We start from the raw sequence: 21,983 nt of genomic DNA, 5'->3' as shown, positions 1-21,983 counted from the left end.
TGCTTACTGTATTCATCTCTTGGTCTCCCTCTATGATTTTTACTACCCATACTTCACTCCAATACTAAGTCTCATCTCCTTAATTTCTTACCTTTTTCAATTTCTTCAATTTTAATCACCACCACTAAATTGTGTTCAGTCCACATCTGCCCCTGGAAATGTCTTACAATTTAAAATCTGGTTCCTAAATCTCTGTCCAACTATCATATAAGCAACCTGAAACCTTCTGGTGTCTCCAGGTGTCTTCCAAATGTACAATCTTCTTTTATGATTCTCAAACCAAGTGTTAGTGATGATTAAATTATGCTCTGAGCAAAATTCTACCAGGTAGCTTGCTCTTTTATTCCTTTCCCCCAGTTCATATTCAGCTATTTTTCCTTCTCTTCCTTTTCCTGCTATCAAATTCCAATCTCCCATCGCAATTAAATTTTCACCTCCTTCAACCATCTAAACTATTTCTTTTGTCTCATCATAAATGTCTTCAGTATACTCAACATCTGCGAAGCTTGTTGGCATATAAACTTTTACTGCTGTGGTAGGTGAGAGCTTTGTGTCTATCTTGGCTATGATAATGCGTTCACTAGGCTATTCATAGTAGCTTACCCACATTCCCATTTTCTTACTCACTGTTAAACAGCTCCTGCATTGCCCTTATTTCATTTTGAATTTATAACCCCATGTTCACCTAATCAGAAGTCCTGTTCCTCCTGTCTCCAAACTTCACTAATTCCCACTATATTTAACTTCAACCTACCAGTTTCCCTTTTTAAATTTTCTAAAGTAGCTGCCCATTTAATGGATCTAACATTCCACACTCCGATCCGTACAACACAAGTTTTATTTCTCCTTATGACATCCTCCCAAGTAGTCCCCGCTTGGAGATCCCAATGGGGAAATATTTTACCTCTGGAATATTATACCCAAGAGGACACCATCATCATTTAATCATACACTGCAGCTGCATGCCATTGGGAAAAATTATGGCTGTAGTTTCCCCTTGCTTTCAGCTGTTCACAGTACTCACACCATTGCCCCTGCAACTACTGAAAAGGCTGTGGCCCCTCTTCGGGAACCACGCATTTGTCTGGACTCCCAACAGATACCACTACATTCATGCTCATAAATTAAGGATAATGCTGATACATGGTGAAACAATGCTCTGGTGGGCAGTTTGTGGGTTTAAATCACCTCAGGGTATGACCAGGTGGTGCATTTGACCTGTGGTCATCACACGGTGGTGGTTCTGGCAGCAGCAGTCCAATACGCAGAGGTGTGCTGGTGGATGTCAGAGAATGGTGCAGTGAGTAAGTGTGCAGACATTTTCAGACATGCTAATGGTGGCTGTGTGTTGAAAATGGCTCAAAGAACACATATTGAGGACATTATGAGGGGTAGAATACTAGGGCGACTGGAGACTGGTCAAACACAGCAGGTCGTAGCAAAGGCCCTCCATGTGCCGCAAAGTTTGATCTCAAGATTATGGCAACAATTCCAGCAGATAGGTAACGTGTGCAGGCGCTACAGTACGGGACGTCCACAGTGAACAACACCACAAAAAGACTGATATCTCACCATCAGTGCCCGCAGACAGCCACAGAGTACTGCAGGTAGCCTTGCTCGGGACCTTACTGCAGCCACTAGAACAATTGTCTCCAGACACACAGTCTACAGGCGACTGAACAGACATGGTTTATTTGCCTGGAGACCTGCAAGGTGCATTCCACTGACCCCTGGTCACAGGAGAGCCCGTAAAGCCTGGTGTCAAGAACACAGTACATGGTCATTGGAACAGTGGTCCCAGGTTATATTCATGGACAAGTCCAGGTATAGTCTGAACAGTGATTCTCATCGGGTTTTCATCTGGTGTGAACCAGGAACCAGATAGCAACCCTTTAATGTCCTTGAAAGGGACCTGTATGGAGGTCGTGGTTTGATGGTGTGGGTTGGGATTATGATTGGTGCACGTACACCCCTGCATGTCTTTGGCAGAGGGACTGCAATAAGTCAGGTGTATTGGAATGCCATTTTGCACCAGTATGTCCACCTTTTCAGGGGTGCAGTGGGTCCCACATTCCTCCTGATGGATGATAACGCACGGGCCCACCGAGCTGTCATCGTGGAGGAGTACCGTGAAACAGAAGATATCAGGCGAATGGAGTGGCCTGCCTGTTCTCCAGACCTAAACCTCATCGAGCACATCTGGGATGCTCTTGGTCGATGTATCGCTGCACATCTTCAAACCCCTAGGACACTTCAGGAGATCCAACAGGCACTGGTGCAAGAATGGGAGGCTATACTGCAGCTGCTTGACCACCTGAACCAGAGTATGCCAACCCGTTGTGTGGCCTGTGTATGTGTGCATGGTGATCATATCCCATATTGATGTTGGGGTACATGCACAGAAAACAGTGGCGTTTCATAGCACGTGTGTTTCGGGACGGTTTTCTCAACTTATCACCAATACTGTGGACTTACAGATCTGTGTTGTGTGTGTTCCCTATGTGCCTATGCTATTAACGCTAGTTTTGTGTAGTGCCTCGTTGTGTGGCACCACATTCTGCAATTGTCCTTAATTTATGAGCAAGAGTGTACATACAGTACGGCTATCCGTACCACAGAGGCATGCAACCAACCACACCAACAGCAAGGTCCATGGTTCATGTGGAGTTATTACAGTAACATGTAAAAATTTGAATTATATTGGAACCATACAACTTGGAATTTTTGGCAACAATGTTTTCCCTTTATATATTACATATATATTATATTATTAATATATTAAAAATTAGGCACTTAAAAACATGCCCACATTATAATTCAATGCTGTATCAAAATTTCAAAGCAATTGGTCAAGAACTTTTGGAGATTAACAATATTGAATGAACCAACATTTACATTTTTATAAGGGGTTCCCTTTTATTACATAGAAGGTGAGGCAAATAAAAATGGCCCAGAGAACAGAGTTCCAGGGTACAAAGAAACACAGAAGAGGAAAGGAAATACTGAAAGTGACCACCATTTTAGCAAGTTGCTGAAGATGAATCAATGGTGGACTGATGGAACTGCTGCAGTCTCATTCGAAATGTTCTGCCGCAATTCTTGAAGACTGTGAGAGCTGTTATGATACACCTTATACTTGATGGCTCCCCACACAATGTAATCACACACTGGCAGGCCAGGTAGCCTGTGTGGCTAGCTAAGGCTGCGACCAGACTGACCTCTGCTACCAATTCTGTCATGCGTGAAGATAGTGTAAATGTGCTCCCAGCTTCAGCCAGCTGTATGGGCAGTTGGTCCATCCTTCTGGAAATAACTGTTAGTCTTTTCCTCCTCCATTAATGCTGCCACAAATGGTTTCAAAACGTTGGCAATGTAGTGTGCCAAAGTCAGTGTCTGATAAAGGAAGATAGGACCAATAATGCTGAGTGCAGACGCTGCACAGCAAACCCCAACCTACTGATTACGCAAAGGTATTTTGTGGAAGTTATACAGATTCTCTGCTGCCCAGAACCTGTGATTTTATAAGTTGACATAGCAACTCAGGTGAAACAGGCTCTATCAGACACAAAGAACAGATCTATGTCCAAGTCATTCATTGTCATATCACTGAAGAGCCACTCACAAAACTGGAGGCACTGAGGAGCATCTACTGGTTTTAATGTGTGAACAATAGGCACTTATTACGGATGCATGTGCAGGTCCTGTGGAGTATTCGTCCACACAGTTGACGTGATATGCTGGTCTCTTGCGACAGGCATCGGGTTGATTTGGTATAACTAAGCATTTTCTGGTGCACTGCAGCTGCATTTTCTGGTATGGAGGCACATTTCAGAATGTTTTCTTTGATTTGTTGAAAACAGGTCCTGTCCAACGCCATTTTTGGACTAAGTGTTGCATGGCACTTTTGCCGGCACCTTGACACCATTAAACTTCTCAGCAAACAACTGGAAACATCATTTCCATGACTTTGTTGTCACATAACTTTCTACAATGAGCACCAATTGCTCCACTGTGAGAACCATTGTCCCCTTTGTACTGCTCCACTCACACTGACACAGCCCGCACTACCATCTCTGGACTGGTGTGGATCATGTGGTGGGCATACATGTGGTGTGCATATCATGGGGTGTGGTCACATGCATACATTCACATACAATTGTATCCACTTTTTAGCCCCACACTGTATATAGTACATAGTTTATTTATTCATATAAAAATCCGTAATTTGTAACAAGTATAACATTATAGGAAAACAGTCTTAAGAACTGGCAGTCATTAAACATCTTTAGAATATTTTTGGATGTGAGGTCCACCAGTTATGCAAAACACCGTTTTTCTCAGTACCCAAACATGTTTCGGCGTTCCAGTAGGTATATAAAAACCTATGAATATTTGAATGCAATGTTGTATCCAAACTTCAAAGCAATCCATGAAGATTTTCAGAGATTTGAGATTCTGAAGAAACAAACATCTACATTTGTACTGCAAAAGAAACTGTAAATGTTCCTAATTGCAATCTCCAAAAGTTTTTGACTGAATGCTTTGACATTTTGACACAATGTTGCAATGGAATACATGCTTGTTCTATAAATCTGTTTTTAATATATGTAATACATAACTTTTTTATGAATTTAATACTATGGAAATGTTGTTACAAAAAAATTCAAAAATTTATACATAGATATCTAAACACATGCCTGTATTAGAATGCAATGTTCAAAATTTCAAAGTAATTGGTCAAGAACTTTCGGAACTACTTATTTTCATGAAGCAAACATTTACATTTCTATTTATTCAGATGATATTCCAGTTTCTCATTTGAACAAATAGTCACTACACAAGTGCTTTAAAAAGTTGTATAAACAAAACTATTTTGCAGATTAATTTTATACCTGACAAATTTTTGCACAAAAAATACTGACACAGCAAAAATTTCAAGACCAATAAATTATTTCATTGCAGTCATAATCTGGTAAGTTCTATACATACCTGAATCCTAGTTGGAGCAGTAATTCCCTGTTTTTCAAGGGCACTGCATATACTGGAATTTAGACCAAGATCATTGAATGTTACTGGTCCAGTGTCGGAGGAGTAAGCAGTTGCCGGATTCTAAAACAAAATTGTATAAAATGGCATTGCTTTCCTAGACACCAATGTGATGGAGAATAAATAGGCAACACAGTAATGGTCCAAAGCAGTTACCACACACTTTTAATTTTTACAAGTACAAAAATTACTGTTTTATTGAATACACAGTCTTCACTATTGGATAAACAAATAATGATAGTACTGAATGCCCCACTGCATTGCCACAAAGGCTTCAAATCGGCCATTTACATGAACAATGCAAAAAGAAAAAAAAACAATCCAGTAGTGTACTTAATAGGTACTAAGAGTAAGCACTTAGTCCATAGTAAAGAGATACTGCAGGCAAAGTCACTTGTATACCCCAAAAGAATACCATGAAGTGAAGTGATCCACATGCCCTCCAGGTTTTAATGTATCTATTGCGAGGGACATGGCCCAAGTGATATGGCATTGTTAAGATCATTGATAATGAAGTAAGTGTTGTGGTTATATCCTTATTCGCTGAGCAGTTTCCACAGGCATCTATGTTATCATCTAGTTCCAGAGAAATAGCATCCCTATGCATTGAAATTGGCATGTAAGGTCTATGTAATCGCACTGTGTAGTAAGCATGGGAAGAAGGAATGGGGGACCGCAAAGTCACCTAGCTGCTTTGGTATGGTATTACATTGCTACTGCACCACCAAAGTTGATATTGTCCTCAACATTCCTGTACAAACTGGTCGCTGTCAGTGGCACCTCAGACACCTCTATAGGTGTAAGTGGGTAACCCAACTGCAGAACCTGGCGAATTCCCTAGATAGCAGCATTGACAGGGATGGATCATTAAACATTCATTGATGGCGGCAAAGGCGCAGGCTTCAAGGGGTGGCACTGATGGTGCTCCATTGGTGCATAACAGTTGGCAGTAGTGAAGATGGTGGAAGCGATGTCAAATAATGCGACCACAGAGGTTTCAACTGGTTGCTGTGGCATCAAACACTACCCTTTCTGGTGGTCATGGTACACAGTAGGACACCATATGTGACCCCCATCAGCTATTGACTCAGAATCCCCTGTAAAGGTCATAGCCCATACTGATGCACCTCATGGAAGTAACAGACACAGCAAAGGTGTTTATGTGATGTCTGTGGTACAAGTACACACTTTGCTGCCTGTGAAGGATGACTGTTTTACTTTTGCCACCTGTCAACACACTTCTGTATGTACTCAGTAATGTGATGAGAACTATCCCTAGAGATGATTTTGTGATAAATCTTGGATATTCAATACATAAACGTCCCAGCCTCAACGATGCTTTTTGGATGGGATGCGGATGACATCAGGTAGCCAATTCCATTTTGTTGAGAAAATATCCAGTGGAGGTAAACTGGGGTATATTATCTGATTATATTAGTTTGTGGTAAGTCTCCAATCATGAAGATTTTAGTTAAAGATTTCTACCTGCCTGCGTGGAAAAATTTCGCTCCATGTTGGTGACGAAAAGGAATTGGCTAAAGCACTGACAATGGCTAGAAACACTGACTTTAAGAACAGGCCAACATAGTCAATGTGACTATTCACTTAGCTTGTGGACAGGATCCATGGGCTGAAATCTGAATGTGGCACTAAATGGTTTCTTGTGCAAAACTGGCAAGTGTGCTTCAACTTTACTATGTCATTAGGTGATCCAGGATAATATGAACAATCCTTTTTTGTCCGTTATATCCCCTAGTGCCCTTTGTTCAAGAAGAACAGAATCTGAGGCTGAAGAGTCTGAAGGATCACCAATAATTTTTTAAATGACTACTTATGACAGCAACAAAAACTCTAAAGGTACCATCTTTCACTGGTATTCATATTGGCTTTGGTCCTGTGTTTGAGGTCCATCACTGCTTAAATTTTGAATAAAAATCATCAGCTTTGGCAGCCGAAAAGTTCTGGCATAAAAAGTCACCCTCATTCTACCAACAGCCTTGTCAAATGAGGGTGGAGGAGCAGACAGAGGGCTGGGCACTCTCTGGCTCTCAGGGTGGAAAACTACCCCTAAAGGCGAAAAAAAAAATCCATTTGGATCTCTGGAACGGACTACCAATGGGGAGGTGACTATGAAAAAAAGATTGAATAACCAATGAAAGAATAAAGCTCTAAAAGTTGGAGTGTGGAATGTCAGAAGTTTGAACATGGCAAGAGCTAGAAAATCTGAAAAGGGAAATGCTAATTCTCAATCTAGATGCAGAGAAGGCGGGGCGGAAGGGGGGGGGGGGGGGCACAGTTTGTGTTACTGGAAACAGGTCAGTGATAGGGTTGGTCTCAGGAGAATTGACAGCGCACCAACACTGACAATTATAGTTCAGGTATACATGCCGATATCGCAGGCTGAAGATGAAGATACAGAAAAAAGTATATGAGAATACTGAACAGGTAATTCATTGTGAAAAAGGAGATCGAAATCTAATGGAGGAATAGAATGCAGTTGTAGGGAAGGAATAGAAGAAAGGATTATGGGAGAATATGGGCTTGGTACTAGCAATGAGAGAAGAGAAAGACTAGCTGAGTCATGCAATAAATTTCAGCTAGTAATAGTGAAGACTCTGTTCAAGAACCACAAGAGGAGGAGGTATACTCGGAAAAGGCCAGGTGATAAGGGAAGTTTCCAGTTAGAATACATCGCGCTCTGGAAGAGATTCCGACATAATATTGGACTGTAAGATATACCCAGGAGCAGATATAGACTCACATCACAATTTAGTAGTGGTGAAGAGTACACTGAAGTTTAAGAGACTAGTCAGGAAGAATCAAAGCACGAAGAAGTCGGATATATAACTGCTAAGGAAAGAAGACATAAGCTTTAAGTTCTCTGAGGCGATAGATACTGTGATAATGAATAGCTCAGTAGGCAGTCCAGTTGTAGAGGCATGGACATCTCTAAATATTTAGGGCAATCACAGAAGTTGGAAAGAAAAACATAGGTACAAAGAAGTTTACTGCGAAGAAACCATGGGTAACAGACAAAATACTTCAACTGATCAATGACAGAAGAAGTACAAAAATGTTCAAGGAAATTCAGGAACACAGAAATACAAGTTGCTCAGGAATGAAATAAACAGGACGCGCAGGTAGGCTACAGTGAAACGGCTCCTTGAAAAATGCGAAGAAACTGAAAAGAAATTACTGTCACAAGGACACACTCAGCATAGAGAAAAGTCAAAACAACCTTTGGTGAAATTAAGAATGCAATGGGAATTTCACATCTGATGTGACAGCAGAAGAAACAGGAGCTGATACTGAATAGGTACAGGATCCAGATTAGAATCTGAATTTAAAATAACTTTGGAAGGCTTAAGATCAAATAAGATAGCAGGGATAGATAACATTCCATCAGAATTTCTAAAATCATTGGGGAAAGTGGCAAGAAAACAACTATTCACATTTGTGTGTAGAATGTATGAGTCTGGCAACTAACCATCTGACTTTCGGAAAAATAGCATCCACACAATTCTGAAGACTTCAAGAGCTGACAAGTGTGAGAATTATCGCACAATCAGCTTAACAGCTTATACCTCCAAGTTGCTAACAAGAATACTGTACAGAAGAATGGAACCGAACATTGAGAATGTGCTACATGGCGATCAGTTTGGCTTTAGAAAAGGTAAAGGCACAACACAGGCAATTCTGACATGATAATGGAAGCAAGACTAAAGAAAAAATTGTCAACCTGGATAAAGCATTCAACAATGTAAAATGGTGCAAGGTGTTTGAAATTCTGGAAAAAACAAATAGGGGTAAGCTATAGGGAAAGACGGGTAATATACAATATGTACAAGAGCCAAGAGGGAATAATAAATGTGGACGGCTGAGAATGAAGTGCTTGGATTAAAAAGGGTGTAAGACAGGGATATAGTCTTTCGCCTCTACTGTTCACTCTGTACATTGAAGAAGCAATGATAGAAATAAAAGAAAGGTTCAGGAATGGAATTAAAATTCAAGGTGAAAGAACATCAATGACACAATTCGCTGATGACATTACTATCCTGAGTGAAAGCAAAGAAGAATTACAGGATCTACTGAATGGAATAAACAATCTAATGAGTACACAATATGGATTGAGGGTAAATCGAAGAAAGATGAAAGTAATGAGAGTTAGAAGAAATGACAACAGGGAGAAACTTAACATCAGGCTTGGTGGTCATGAAGTAGATGAAGTCAAGGAATTCTGCTACCTACGCAGCGAAATAATCCATGACAGATGGAGCAAGGAGGACATCAAAAGCACACTAGTAATGGTGAAAAGTGCATTCCTGGCCAAGAAAAGTCTGCTAATGTCCAAGACAGGTCTTAATTTTGAGGAAGACATTTCTGAGAATGTAAGTTTGAAGCACAGCATTGTATGGTAGTGAAATATGGACCATGGGAAAACTGCACCAGAAGAGAATCTAAGCATTTGAAATGTGGTGCTACAAACGAATGTTGAAAATTAGGTGGACTGATAAGGTAAGGAATGAGGAGGTTCTGTGCAGAATTAGAGAGGAAAGGAATATATGGAGAACACTGACAAGATAAAGGTTTAGATGATAGGACAATTATTAAGACATTGGGAGATAACTTACATGGTACTGGAGGGAGCTGTAGAGGGTAACAACTGTAGAGAAAGACAGAGATTGAAATAATTGAGGATGTAGATTGCAAGAACTACTCTGAGATGAAAATGTATCCTCCTTCTTGCATCTCCCACTCTCGACTGTTGTTTGAGTTCAACACAACAGTAGCAGTCTGGCTAAAGCGGTCGGAGATAGCAGTTGTGTGCATCAAGTGTGCAACACAATGTGTCATCTGTACTGTGAGTAGCAATCTATCCTTTTCATAATTGTTTGTAATCAATCAATGACTCATATTTACAAGCAGGTTAAAGTATGTTGTAGTAACACCTATAAAGCTAGACATAAGCAAGCCACCCAAATCTACAGACCTGTGACACTTCTTACTAAATTTTGGCACAGCTAACAAAAAAAATTATCCTATTAGTATCTCCCGGCCGTATGTCAGTTTATGAGACCAGAGCCACAACTTCTCAGTCAAGTAGCTCCTCAATTTGCCTCACAAGGGCAGAGTGCAGCCTACTTGCCAACAGCCCTCGGCAGACTGGATGGTCACCCATCCTAGTGCTAGGCCAGCCCAACAGAGCTTAACTTCAGTGATATGACAAACCAGTGTTACCACTGCGGCAAGGCTGTTGGCTCACCATCTTTAAGGTGAGTAGCAATCTATCCTTTTCATAGTATTGTTAAAATTCTACTTAAACTACAAAAAACCAGGGCTATCCAGTAAGTATACTACACTTTCACCAGTAGCAATAATGGATGGGGCTAGCGTGGGCATAATGCTGTCTGAGCATTGGTTCATTCAGTCAGCATCCAGCCATGCCAGCATGAAGTTCGTGCCATTTCCTGTTATTTCACAGTAATAGTTTTCAGTGTGTTTCACAACCAAAAAACCCGCATATTGTGAAGTGCAGTCAGTAATAAGAAACCATAAACCAACCGAAATTTATCTGCAACTGTGTGAAGTGTACGGAAACAATGTAATGACTGAAGGTGCATTAGGTTTTAAAGTGGTCAAACTAATGTTCACGATGAAGAGCAAGGTGGACAACCAAGCACTGTGACATGAACTGGTCACAAAAATCGGGCAGAAGATTCAAGAAAACTGCAGATTCATGAAGACTAAGCTCTCATTTAGTTTTCCACAAATTTCACACAGTTTCTTGCTTAAAATCACTTCATACACACTAGGCTATCACAAATGTTGTGCAAGATGGGTACCAAAATCTTGGCACAAAATCTCAAGAACCAGCATACGGCTGCATTATTGATATTTCTTGAGTCTTACGAAAAAGATGATGACTTGTTGCCTGGTCAAATTGTAACTGGAGGCAAGACTTGGGTCAAACGCATGAACCCCAAGACCAAATTGCAGTCTAAGGGATTGGCAGCACATAAATCCCCCCCCCCCCCCCAAAAAAAAAAAAACAAGCAAATGCTTGAAATTTTGTCTACAAGAAAAATTATGGTGACTGTGTTTTAGGACAAGGATCATAAGCTTCTTGTCAATTTTCTTGAGTGTGGCACAACAATAAACTCTGCAAGGCATTGTCATTGGAAAACTTAAGAAGAGCAATTTAGAATAAGCACAGTGGGAAGCAAAGCTCAGAAATTTTGCTCTTGCGTGACAAGGCAAATCACACTCGAGAAGTACTCAATGCTTTAAGTGGGAGGTGTTTCCCCATCCGCCATAAAGTCCACATCTTGCAGCCAGTGACTTCCATCTGTTTCCAGTGATGAGGACCTAGCTTGCATCATGGCATTTTGACAACACTATGAGACTGCAGGGGGCCTGATTAACCAGTTGAAGCCTAAGGCAGCAGAATTTTATGACAATGGAATTTCAAAGCTAATTTTTTGCAATGATATGTGTCTAAATTTATGTGGGGACCATGCTGGAAAATGTATTTAAGTGTCACTTTCAAATAGATGAAACATTTTTCTCTACACTGTTTTTTAATACCAAAACTTAAGCTACTTTCTGGCTAGGCCTCATTGATTATCTTCCAGTGACTATAGAGAATGGTTCAAAACTTCTAATGCTGGCTGATGGCAAAAGTACACCAATCAAGGAGCGAAACTCAACTATACCAGACATAATTCAGGTAATAGGAGAAGAGCACAACAAGAGATTCATAGCTAACAATTTAGGTCTGCCCACAGCCACAATGTCTGCCTGCACAGTGGACTGCAACACTTTGTCAGCCACCATGGCCAACCAGGAATTCTAGCTGTTTTGGGCCCATATCAAAGGCTTCACATCACAAGCATCTGCACTTCGCATGAAGCCAGTTGGTGTTCCCACACCGCCACACCTTCACCAATGAATCCGTGACCATCGATGTGCCAAAGATCGAGTCACTTTATGTTGGTACCACTGCAAATTTGGCAAGCAAGTTTCCTGTTGCCACCCAACGTGCGACTACCCCAATGCCAGTGGAATCTGCGAGTAAGTGTGCACAGGTGCTATGCTGCCTCACAGCACTTGTTTATATCAGGCAGAAGATCCGTCCAGCATTTCCTAGTAGGCGCTGGGTCTGGCCTGTGGTGTCTACCTACATACAATGCTCCCTTGGTGTCAACCAACAACACCATTCTGCCAGTCAACTGCCAAAAATTCATCCAGCATAACCTAGAGCGTCCACCCAATGCAATAGGATCTGGGATTGCACATTGCCTTCAGCTGGCAATTCATCATCAGGAACATTACAGAGACAATTATTGGTGCCAATTTCTTAGCACATTTTCCACTCATTCCAAACACTGCTGGCTGCTGTCTCATTGACAAGGGCTCCAGTTGCACAACTGTTGAGTTCTACTGTGCTGCGCAAAACTGGAATATGTCACTCAGTTCAGCACAGAAATTTGGCAGTCTCATGAATGGATGATGATGTTGCCAACAGTTTGTCACAAGCTACCAGTGTCACTAGTTCCATCAATTTAGCCACACTTCCTGAGGCCAGGATGTCATTACATTGCCGGGCTTCTATCGTCAAGGCCCAACAACTCGTTTCTGACTGGTCACATTCTGTGACACCTCCACAGGCAAGCCACAACCTTTCCTGCCGCCTGCTTTCCATCATCAGGCCTCTGATAGCATCCACAATCTGTGCCATCCTGGTATTAAACCCACAACCAGGCTTGTTACCAATCACTACGTGTGGCCTGACAGCTGCTCAGAATGCCATAGCCGGACCTGCTGCTATGTCGCTTGTCAGCATACAAAGGTCGGTCAGCATGTTGGTGATTTTCTTGAAGCTATAGTGAGTAAACCTCACGTCCACATTGATATTGTGAGAACCTTCTCCATGTCTGATGGCCAGTGGTATCTTTTAACCATCCTATCATCAACTGTCTCATTCACTGGCCAGAGACGAAACAAATCCTGACAACTCAGTTGAATTGATGCAAAGCATTTGTGAGTACAAAGGTAGCTCATTTGGGTACACCCCCAACCCCTTAGCCGTATCACCATGAATTGCAGAAGATACTTTAAATTCCAGCCGTGCAATGAGCTTGCCCAATTCTGTGGGACTCATTGTAACTGCACCACTGCATATCATCCAGCCAGCAATGGTATGGTTGAGCAACAGCATTGCACTTTGAAGGCTGCTTTCCTTTGCCACAACACAACTTGGACTACTGCACTTCCCACTATCCTTCTTGGCCTCTGCACCAGTTTCAAGATGAACCTCTGTGCCTCATTGGCCAAGAAGGTTTATGGTGAACCCCTTCAGGTACCTGAGGAATTTGCCAAGCCCTCTGCTACTATTTCTGCCTCCAACATACTGGCCTTCCTGGATGGGCTGCATTCCCATACTGCAAGCATCTGTCCTCAACCTGGCTCTCGGCATGGCATCCTACATTCATCTATTCACACATATTTGGCCACTGCCACATGGGCTGAGAGGTCAGGTCTGGTCTCCAACCTCCACACTCCAGTCCTCAGAAGACTGGTAGATGAAGTCACCACTCACTGAAGGTTGCTATCAATGGGAACACCCAATGGTGTCTCTGGACTGTGTAAAGCCACCCTACACCTCTCCATCTGAACTTTCCGTATGCACTCCCTGACACCACTGCCGCCGCCGCCACCATCACTACTGCTGCTGCCACCACCGCCGCCGCCGCCGCCGCCGCCGCCGCCGCCACCGCCACCGCCACCGCCACCACCACCACCACCACCACCACCACCACCACCACCATCACCACCTCCCTAGTCAGCGCAGCAACTGGCTGAAGACCCTCAGTCCTACTCTGGGCAATGAATCCACTTGCCAGACAAATTTGCCTCCTTCTTCTGCCTCTCCTGGAAAACGGAGGGAGATGGGGTGGGGGTGAAGGCGGGAGCGGGGGTAGGGGGCGGAGGAGTGTCATGCTTCATGGTGTCTAACATCTGAAAATGTCAAGAACGTCCTGCCAAAGTACTGCCATCTTTTGGCCAAGCTATCAATTTACAGTGCAGATTGATAGATAGTGCTGCTAGTAAATTCAGCCAAGCTGCAAGCATACAGCATCAACCATGCCTTGGTGCTGCTAGTGTGCAGATGGGCCACCAGACATAAAAGCAGAAGTACAGGACCCTAATGACAGAGTCTGTGAATGTGGCACCCAATTCCTGCCAACTGTAGTTTCAGCCACTTGACGTAAAGGCTGAAGAACAGGACCCCAAGTTAGTTAGTTACAGGTTTCATTGATCAATCTCACAATAACCGTTATGATGCGGAACGTGTCAAGTGCATAAGAAATGCACACATAAATGAAGGCTTCTTAAAAAAACACTTACAATTTTTATTACCTACCCCATTCCTCTAAATGGCACAAAATTCACCTGTGGTATAGAAGGAGTTGTCAAGGAGATATGATTTCAAGTTATTTTTAAAACTGTTACTGCTGTCTGCCAGGCATTTTATTTCAGCTGGTAATTTATCAAAAAGTTTTACAGCAGCATATTTTACGCCATTCTGTGCCAAAGATAGGTTAAGCAGAGGATAGCGTAAGTCTTTCTTTCTTCTGGTGTTATAATAATGAATGTCACTGGTTTTTTAACTGGTCCATGCTGTTGAGAAAGAATTTCATTATTGAGTAAATGTACTGTGAGGCTGTTCTAAGAATTCATAACCTTTTAAAGAGATGCCTACAAGATGTGCAACTATGAGCCCCACACATTACTCTAACCACTTTCTTTTGAGCAATGAATACTTTTTGTGTTGAGTTACCCCTAAATATTATTCCGTATGACATCAGCGAGTGGAAGTATGCAAAGTATGTTAGCTTGCTAATTTCCATATCCTCAAAAACAGAACTTATTCTGATTACAAAAGTTGTTGAACCTAGTCGCTTTAGGAGATCCAAAATATGAATTTTCCAATTAAGATACTCATCTATATGTACACTCAAAAACTTAGTATGCTCCACCCAGGCTACTGACATCTGTTGATGTGTTGTTGAAGGAACTGTACTCCTTGCAGTAGAAAATTTGATATATTTTGTGTTTTTTCAAAGTTCAGAACAAGCCCATTCACAGAAAACCAATCAATAACTTTTCCAAAGACATTATTTGTATCATTTTCTATTGGAGTTTCTTTCACTGAATTAATAATGATGCTTTTATCACCAGCAAACAGTATCAGTTTAGCTTTTTGTTTCAGATAAGAAGGGAGGTCATTCACATATATCAGGAACAGACGGAGACCCATGATAAAACACTGTGGAACACCTAGCGTAATTTCACCCCAGTTACATACTCACTGGTCATACCGGACTCGAGAGTCCATTACCATAGCAACGTATTTTCGCCATCTGTCCCTGTCTTGTGCTGTTTCCTTCTGTTCCCCTTCAATACCTAGGCTCCTCAAATCAGCCTTCACATTGTCCTCCCATCTACAACTCGGTCTCCCCACAGGACGTTTTCCCTCTAGGCACCCTACCAGCACTCTGCAAGCTGCCCTGCCCTCATTCATTCAAGCTACATGGCTTGTGTCTGTGTATGTGCGGATGGATTTGTGTGTGTGTGTGTGTGTGTGTGTGTGTGTGTGTGTGTGTGTGTGTGTGTGTGTGTGCGCGCGAGTGTATACCCGTCCTTTTTTCCCCCAAGGTAAGTCTTTCCGCTCTCGGGATTGGAATGACTCCTTACCCTCTCCCTTAAAACCCACATCCTTTCATCTTTCCCTCTCCTTCCCTCTATCCCGACAAAGCAACCGTTGGTTGCAAAAGCTTGAATTTTGTGTGTATGTTTGTGTGTCTATCGACCTACCAGCACTTTCATTTGGTAAGTCACATCATCTTTGTTTTTAGATATATTTTTCCCAAGTGGAATGTTTCCCTCTATTATAGTCTAATCTTTAAATTCCTAGACAATATCCGTGATGAAAGTAATCTTTCCAGTGAGAAGTAGCACGCATTTCCCGCCCGTAATCTCTTCTTCAGTTCGGATTCAATCTCATTTCTCGAAGTGATGTCCACGCCTAGATTTGTTCACTTTTTCAAACTGCATGTCTCCAACTCTTAACATTTCCTGATCTACTGCTGTTGGAATTCTAGTAGTAACCAGGTATTTAGTTTTGTCTTCACTTATCCTTAGACCTACATCTTCACTAGCCTTGATTAATGCATTCGCATTTGCTGTTACCGATTCTTTCTTATCGCTAATGATGTTTAGATCATCTGCATATCCTAATATCTTAATATTTCCATTTAACTCCACACCCTCTAAATTATCTGCTGCCATTCGTACAATATATTCTAGGACTACGTTAAAAAGTAGCGGAGACAGGGCATCTCCCTGCTTAAGTCCATTCTTTATTACAAATTCTTCTGACTCCAATTTCCCCACGTGTACTCTACCTTTTGTGTTTTTCAAACTCCCTTCAATAAGTCTAACAAACTTCTTTGGTATTCCAAGTTCCAAAAGAATTCTGTACAATTTTGATTGCAATACTGAATCATATGCTTTTGTAAAATCTATGAAAAGATTATGAACTGGTTTATTGTATTCCCATTTCTTTTCCAAAATTTGATGCAGGGTGAATATTTGGTCTACAGTTGATCTGTTCCTCCGAAAGCCGGCTTGGTAATCCCCCACAATTTCATCTACATATGGTGTAAGCCTGCTTAGCAGAATATTCAAGAAAAATTTGGAACATACTGGTAATAGCAATATCCCTCTATAATTACTACAATCCATTTTGTCGCCTTTCTTAAAAATTGGGATCAGAATCGACTCCTGCCTCTCTTCAGGTACCATCTCTGAGTTCCATACTTAAGTTATCACTTTGTGAACTACTTCCACCAATTTCTGTCCCCCATTTTTAACTAATTCTGCAGTTATGCAATCTGATCCTGGTGCTTTATGGTTTTTCAATTTGTTGATTGCATCTCTTACTTCCTTTAACGTTGGCTCAGGAATCTGGGGTTCTGCTGTATGTACTTCATATGCCTGCTCATTTCCTGCTTCCTGGTGTACATTTAATAGATGCTCAAAACACGCCCTCCATTTACTTAATAATAGCACTGGAGTCTGTCAGTATTCCCCAGCATTCCCTCAAAGTGCATTTGTCCTAGCCTTGAAGCCCTTCCTATACCCATTTATGTCTAGGTAAAGTTCCCTAATGTTTTTTGTTTTACTGTTTGTTTCCATTTTTGTAATTTGATTGTTCAAATAATCCCTCTTCTTTGCCCGTAGCCTACGACCAACTTCCCTTCTCAAGTTCAAGAACTCCTCTCATTCTATCCCAATCTAATCGCGCTTTTCTCCTTGCCTCTACCAATTTCTTGCATTCCTCATCAAACCACGGTTTCCTCCATTTCTTCTTAACTGTACCTATTGTGACCTTCGCTGCCTCTTTGATATTATTCCTCACAGTGATCCACTGTTTATTTACATCCTCGTCTTGTTCTTCGTGTGTGCTGAGAGCATCAAACCTATTTGAAATTTCTATCATGTACCTTCTTCTAAAGTTTTCATCATTTAGCTTGTCAGCGTCGAACCTAACAAGTTCTGAATTGTGACACCTTGATGTTGCTGTAGATAGCCGTTGATGAACTTTGGCAACTACAAGAAAATGATCAGAATCGGAGTCTGTTCCCCTGAAAGTCCTAACATTTTCTATACTAGTGTGCCATCTCCGATCTACAAGAACATGATCAATTTGGTTTCGGGTGTGTCCATCCGGAGAGACCCTAGTTGCTTTATGAATGTCCTTCCTCTTGAAATATGTGCTCTCAACAATCATGTCTTTTGAAACAGCAAAATTAACCACCCTTATGCCATTATCATTCGAAATGTTATGCAAACTTTCTTTCCCAATTGTAGGCCGGAATGCTTCCTCCTTCCCTATCTTCGCATTAAAATCACCTATGATTAATTTTGTATCATACGAGGAGAACTTATCCCACAGTTGATCTAGTTCTTCATAAAAGCCGTCTTTAACAACCTCTTCAGTGTCCTCAGTTGATGCGTGTACATTAATTACTACGTCTATTCCACCTGCAGTTACATGAAGTGGAAAACTTCCTTAAATCACTTAAACCATATAAAGGAACTTTTGCTTCCTGTTCTGTAGGTACAACTTAAACCACTCATACAATGTTCCATTTATACCATAGAATTGTAATTTCTGTAACATAATGTCATGGTTCACACAATCAAATGCTTTGGATAAGAAAATTATTAATGGTGACATTTTACTATTTAAAGACTCTATTATGTGGGCAGTGACATTGTATATTGCTGTCTCAGTGGAACAGCATTTTTGAAATCCAAACTGTGATTTACTAAGTATCCCATTACTGCTGAGATTGCTAACCACTCGAGTACATCACTTTCTTGACAATTTTTGAAAATGCTGTGAGCATGGATCCTGGTTGGTAATTATTGACATCTGTGGTGTCCCCTTTTTTGTAGAGAGGCTTGACAATGGCATATTTTAACTGATCTGGGAAAATGCCTTGAGTTAGTGATGCATTACAGATGTGACTCAGAACATCAGCTGTAACTGCTCCACATTTTCTTAACACCTTGTTACAGATGTCATGTATTCCAACAGAACATTTATTTTTCAAAGATTTCATGATTTTCCTAATTTTACAAGAGGTTGTTGGATGAAAACAAACCTGACTAGGATTTCTAAAAACTGACTCTTCCATGTACTACCTGCCTTTTTCTTTTGAACTATTCTCACCAATTTTTTCGCCTACACTTAAGAAATGGTTGTTAAATACATTAGTTACTTGTGTACTGTTGGTTTGGATGGTCTCCTTCTCTTGAATAGTAACACTACCTACCCCAGTGGTTACTTTCCTGACTCTCTACTAACAACATTCCATACTTATTTGATTTTATTGTCTAATTTGTTAATTTCATCTCTAACATACATATTTTTTTTAAATTTTCTGACAACTTTTCTCGATATGTTACAATAATTTTAATAGTGTAAAATTACTTCTGGGTCTTTAGTAATTCTTGCTGCCTTAAACAATTTTCTTTTCCTTTCTAAATTCACTTTATACCTGCAGTGATCCAAGGTTTTCAAAGAAACAGTTTGGTGTTACACTTGGTCATTTTTGGGGGGCAACAGTGTTCAAAAAGGGATATAAATTTATCAAGAAATATGTTGCATTTATCATTGGCATTTGACTAATGATATACATCTCCCCAATTAACATTTCTTAAACTTTCTCTGAAGTGCTCTATAGATATCAGGTTGACCAGCCTTACACTTTTACTTAATGGTTTCTGAACTGTAAGCACTGCTAAGTTTGGTAAGTTAATCAGTTGTGCATCATGGTCTGATAATCCATTTATCACATGGAAGGCATGTGTTAGTTTTACATCCTCTTGCTGCACAGATACATTATCTGTTAGAGTGCTACTGTCTTGATCTATACATGCAGGGAAATTGATTACTGGTTCTAAGTTATATGTCATTAACAACACTTCTAGTTCACTTTTCCCATCAGAATTGCTTGCAAAGTTTACATTGAAATCACCGCGGATTAATAACTTCTTCTTTTCGTCTGACAGACTGCATAATATGGAGTCAAACTTTTTTATGACTAGCTCCCAATCTCCTAATGGGGACCTGTACACTGTTGCTAATATCAACACTATATTATCTAGCTGTAGTTCACATGCACAAACTTCAAAGTGCTGATCGACACAAAATTTGCTTACTTCTACAGTTTTGTACTTATACCTTTGTTTTGTGTAAATGGCAACTCCTCCTTTATCCATGCTAGATCTGCAAGTGTAAGATGCTAAATTATACCCATTTATGCCGAAACTTTTCATCCCCAGAGTTGTGGTGTTTAGACAGACAAAATATAGAAAACTCATTCTTATTTTTGAAATCATCTAAACACACTAACAGCTCATCTACTTTTTTCTTTATTCCCCTGTTATTTTGATGAAGTAAAGTGATACTACCCTTAGCTTTATCCCTATTTACTGTACATGAAGCTTCTTTTATTATATTTTTCTTGATTATTTTCTGTCTGGACTTTGGCTTTAATCTAAAAAACCTGTCTGCTTGGTCCCATTAACCAGAGGGATCATCCCTTGTGTGACTGTGGCTCCCCTTACATTACCTGCTAATAGACAAGCTAACTTATCTTTCCCCTTCCTATTTAGGTGCAGGCCATGTGTAGTGTATCCCCACCTACCAATAGCATCAACTGGAACAACACTCATCTGAGACTTGTCAGAGTTTGCGAGTGCAGCGCCCAGTTCCTGCCGACTGTAGTTTCATCACACTGTTTGTCCAATCCTGGTAATCCAGCAGGATTTTGATGCAGAGGAATCGGATGTGTTCCCAACCATTGCAAATTCACTGAATCCGCATATAAAACAAACACACACACACACACACACACACACACACACACACACACACATACAAACACACAAACACACACTGGTGCAAATATATATTGTGACAGTGCTGTGAATTTATATTGTGACAGAGCTATGATTTCGGAGATTGCCTGAGCAACAGGTTGGATAGTGTCATCAGAAGTCACATGTGCAACAGGATATGTTCTGTGCATACAGTGGTTGCCCGAGCAACAGACTGTACACATTGATGTCAATGGTTGCTCTCGCAATGGGCCATGTATATGTCCAGTGACTTCGGCGGTAGCCAAGTGAGAGACTATATACGGACTATGTACAGTGTTTTGAGTAGTCACATATATGACAGGTTATGATCAGTGCGTATAGTGGTCATCTGAGAGACAGATTGTGAGCAGTGATGTTAGTGGTAGCTCCCATGACAGACCATGTATAGTGTTTTAGATGTTGCCCCCGCAATGGATTGTGTTTTGTGACTTTGTGATCATTTTCTTGTAAACAAACAGTGCTTTTAATAAATATTAATGCTCTGAGAAATTTTTATACGCTATAACTAGTCTATTTTACTCCATAAGCAAAATACTCCAAAAGTGAAACTTCCTGGCACATCAAAACTGTGTGCCAGACCAAGACTCAAACTTGGGACCTTTGCCTTTCATGGACGAGTGCTCTACTGAGCTACCCAAGCACGACTCATGACCCATCCCCACAACTCTAATTCTGCCAGTACCTCTTCTCCCACCTTCCAAACTTCACAGAAGCTCTCCTGCGAACCTTTCAGAACTAGCACTCCTGGAGGAAAGGATACTGCAGAGACATGGCTTAGCCATAGCCTGGCAGATGTTTCCAGAATGAATGTAGGAGACGAGGTACTGGCAGAATTAGAACTGTGAGGACAGGGGTCGTATGTCATGCTCATGTAGCTCAGTCAGTAGAGCACTTGTCTGCGAAAGGCAAAGGTACCGTGTTTGAGTCTCGCTCCAGCACACGGTTCAGATCTGCAAGGAAGTTTCATATCAGTGCACACTCCGCTGCAGAGTTAAAATTTCATTCTGGAAATACTTAACACCACAAAGACTTATATTATGCCATTTCAAACCAGTGAAGGTGACCAGCTAGCACCAGGAGCAGACATTAACAGTCACATACTGATTGAAGCACAATATATAAAATTCCTTGCATTCTAGCTGGATAATGAGTTTAAATGCATTCTAGCTGGATAATGAGTTTAAATGGAGTCGACAAAAAGTAAAGAGTCATGACTGAGCCAATAACACTATTCACAACCAAAGTGGTTTATTATCTGATTCTACCATGAAGCTCAGAGCAGATGTCCTTTTAACCAGTACTTGTACAAAAAGACAAATTAATCAAGACGCTCTGTTCAGCATGTTCTCTTCTTAGAACAATCTCTCACTGTGTTGACCTGTAGACAGCAGTGTTGGCCTATTCTGGACATTTGTATT

General features: G+C 41.0%; 1 protein-coding gene across 1 annotated transcript in view; it reads right to left on the bottom strand.

The window, feature by feature from the left end:
- Positions 1-21,983, bottom strand: part of LOC126418657 (probable ATP-dependent RNA helicase DDX28) — an 85,043-nt gene that overhangs the window by 48,038 nt on the left and 15,022 nt on the right. The window contains exon 4 of the mRNA XM_050085540.1: positions 4,990-5,109. Within this exon, the coding sequence (XP_049941497.1) occupies positions 4,990-5,109 (120 nt within the window). The remainder of the gene's footprint in view (positions 1-4,989; positions 5,110-21,983) is intronic.

Source organism: Schistocerca serialis, chromosome 1, assembly GCF_023864345.2.
Source record: "Schistocerca serialis cubense isolate TAMUIC-IGC-003099 chromosome 1, iqSchSeri2.2, whole genome shotgun sequence".
NCBI lineage: Eukaryota > Metazoa > Arthropoda > Insecta > Orthoptera > Acrididae > Schistocerca > Schistocerca serialis.
This window is presented reverse-complemented; position numbering and strand designations above follow the sequence as displayed.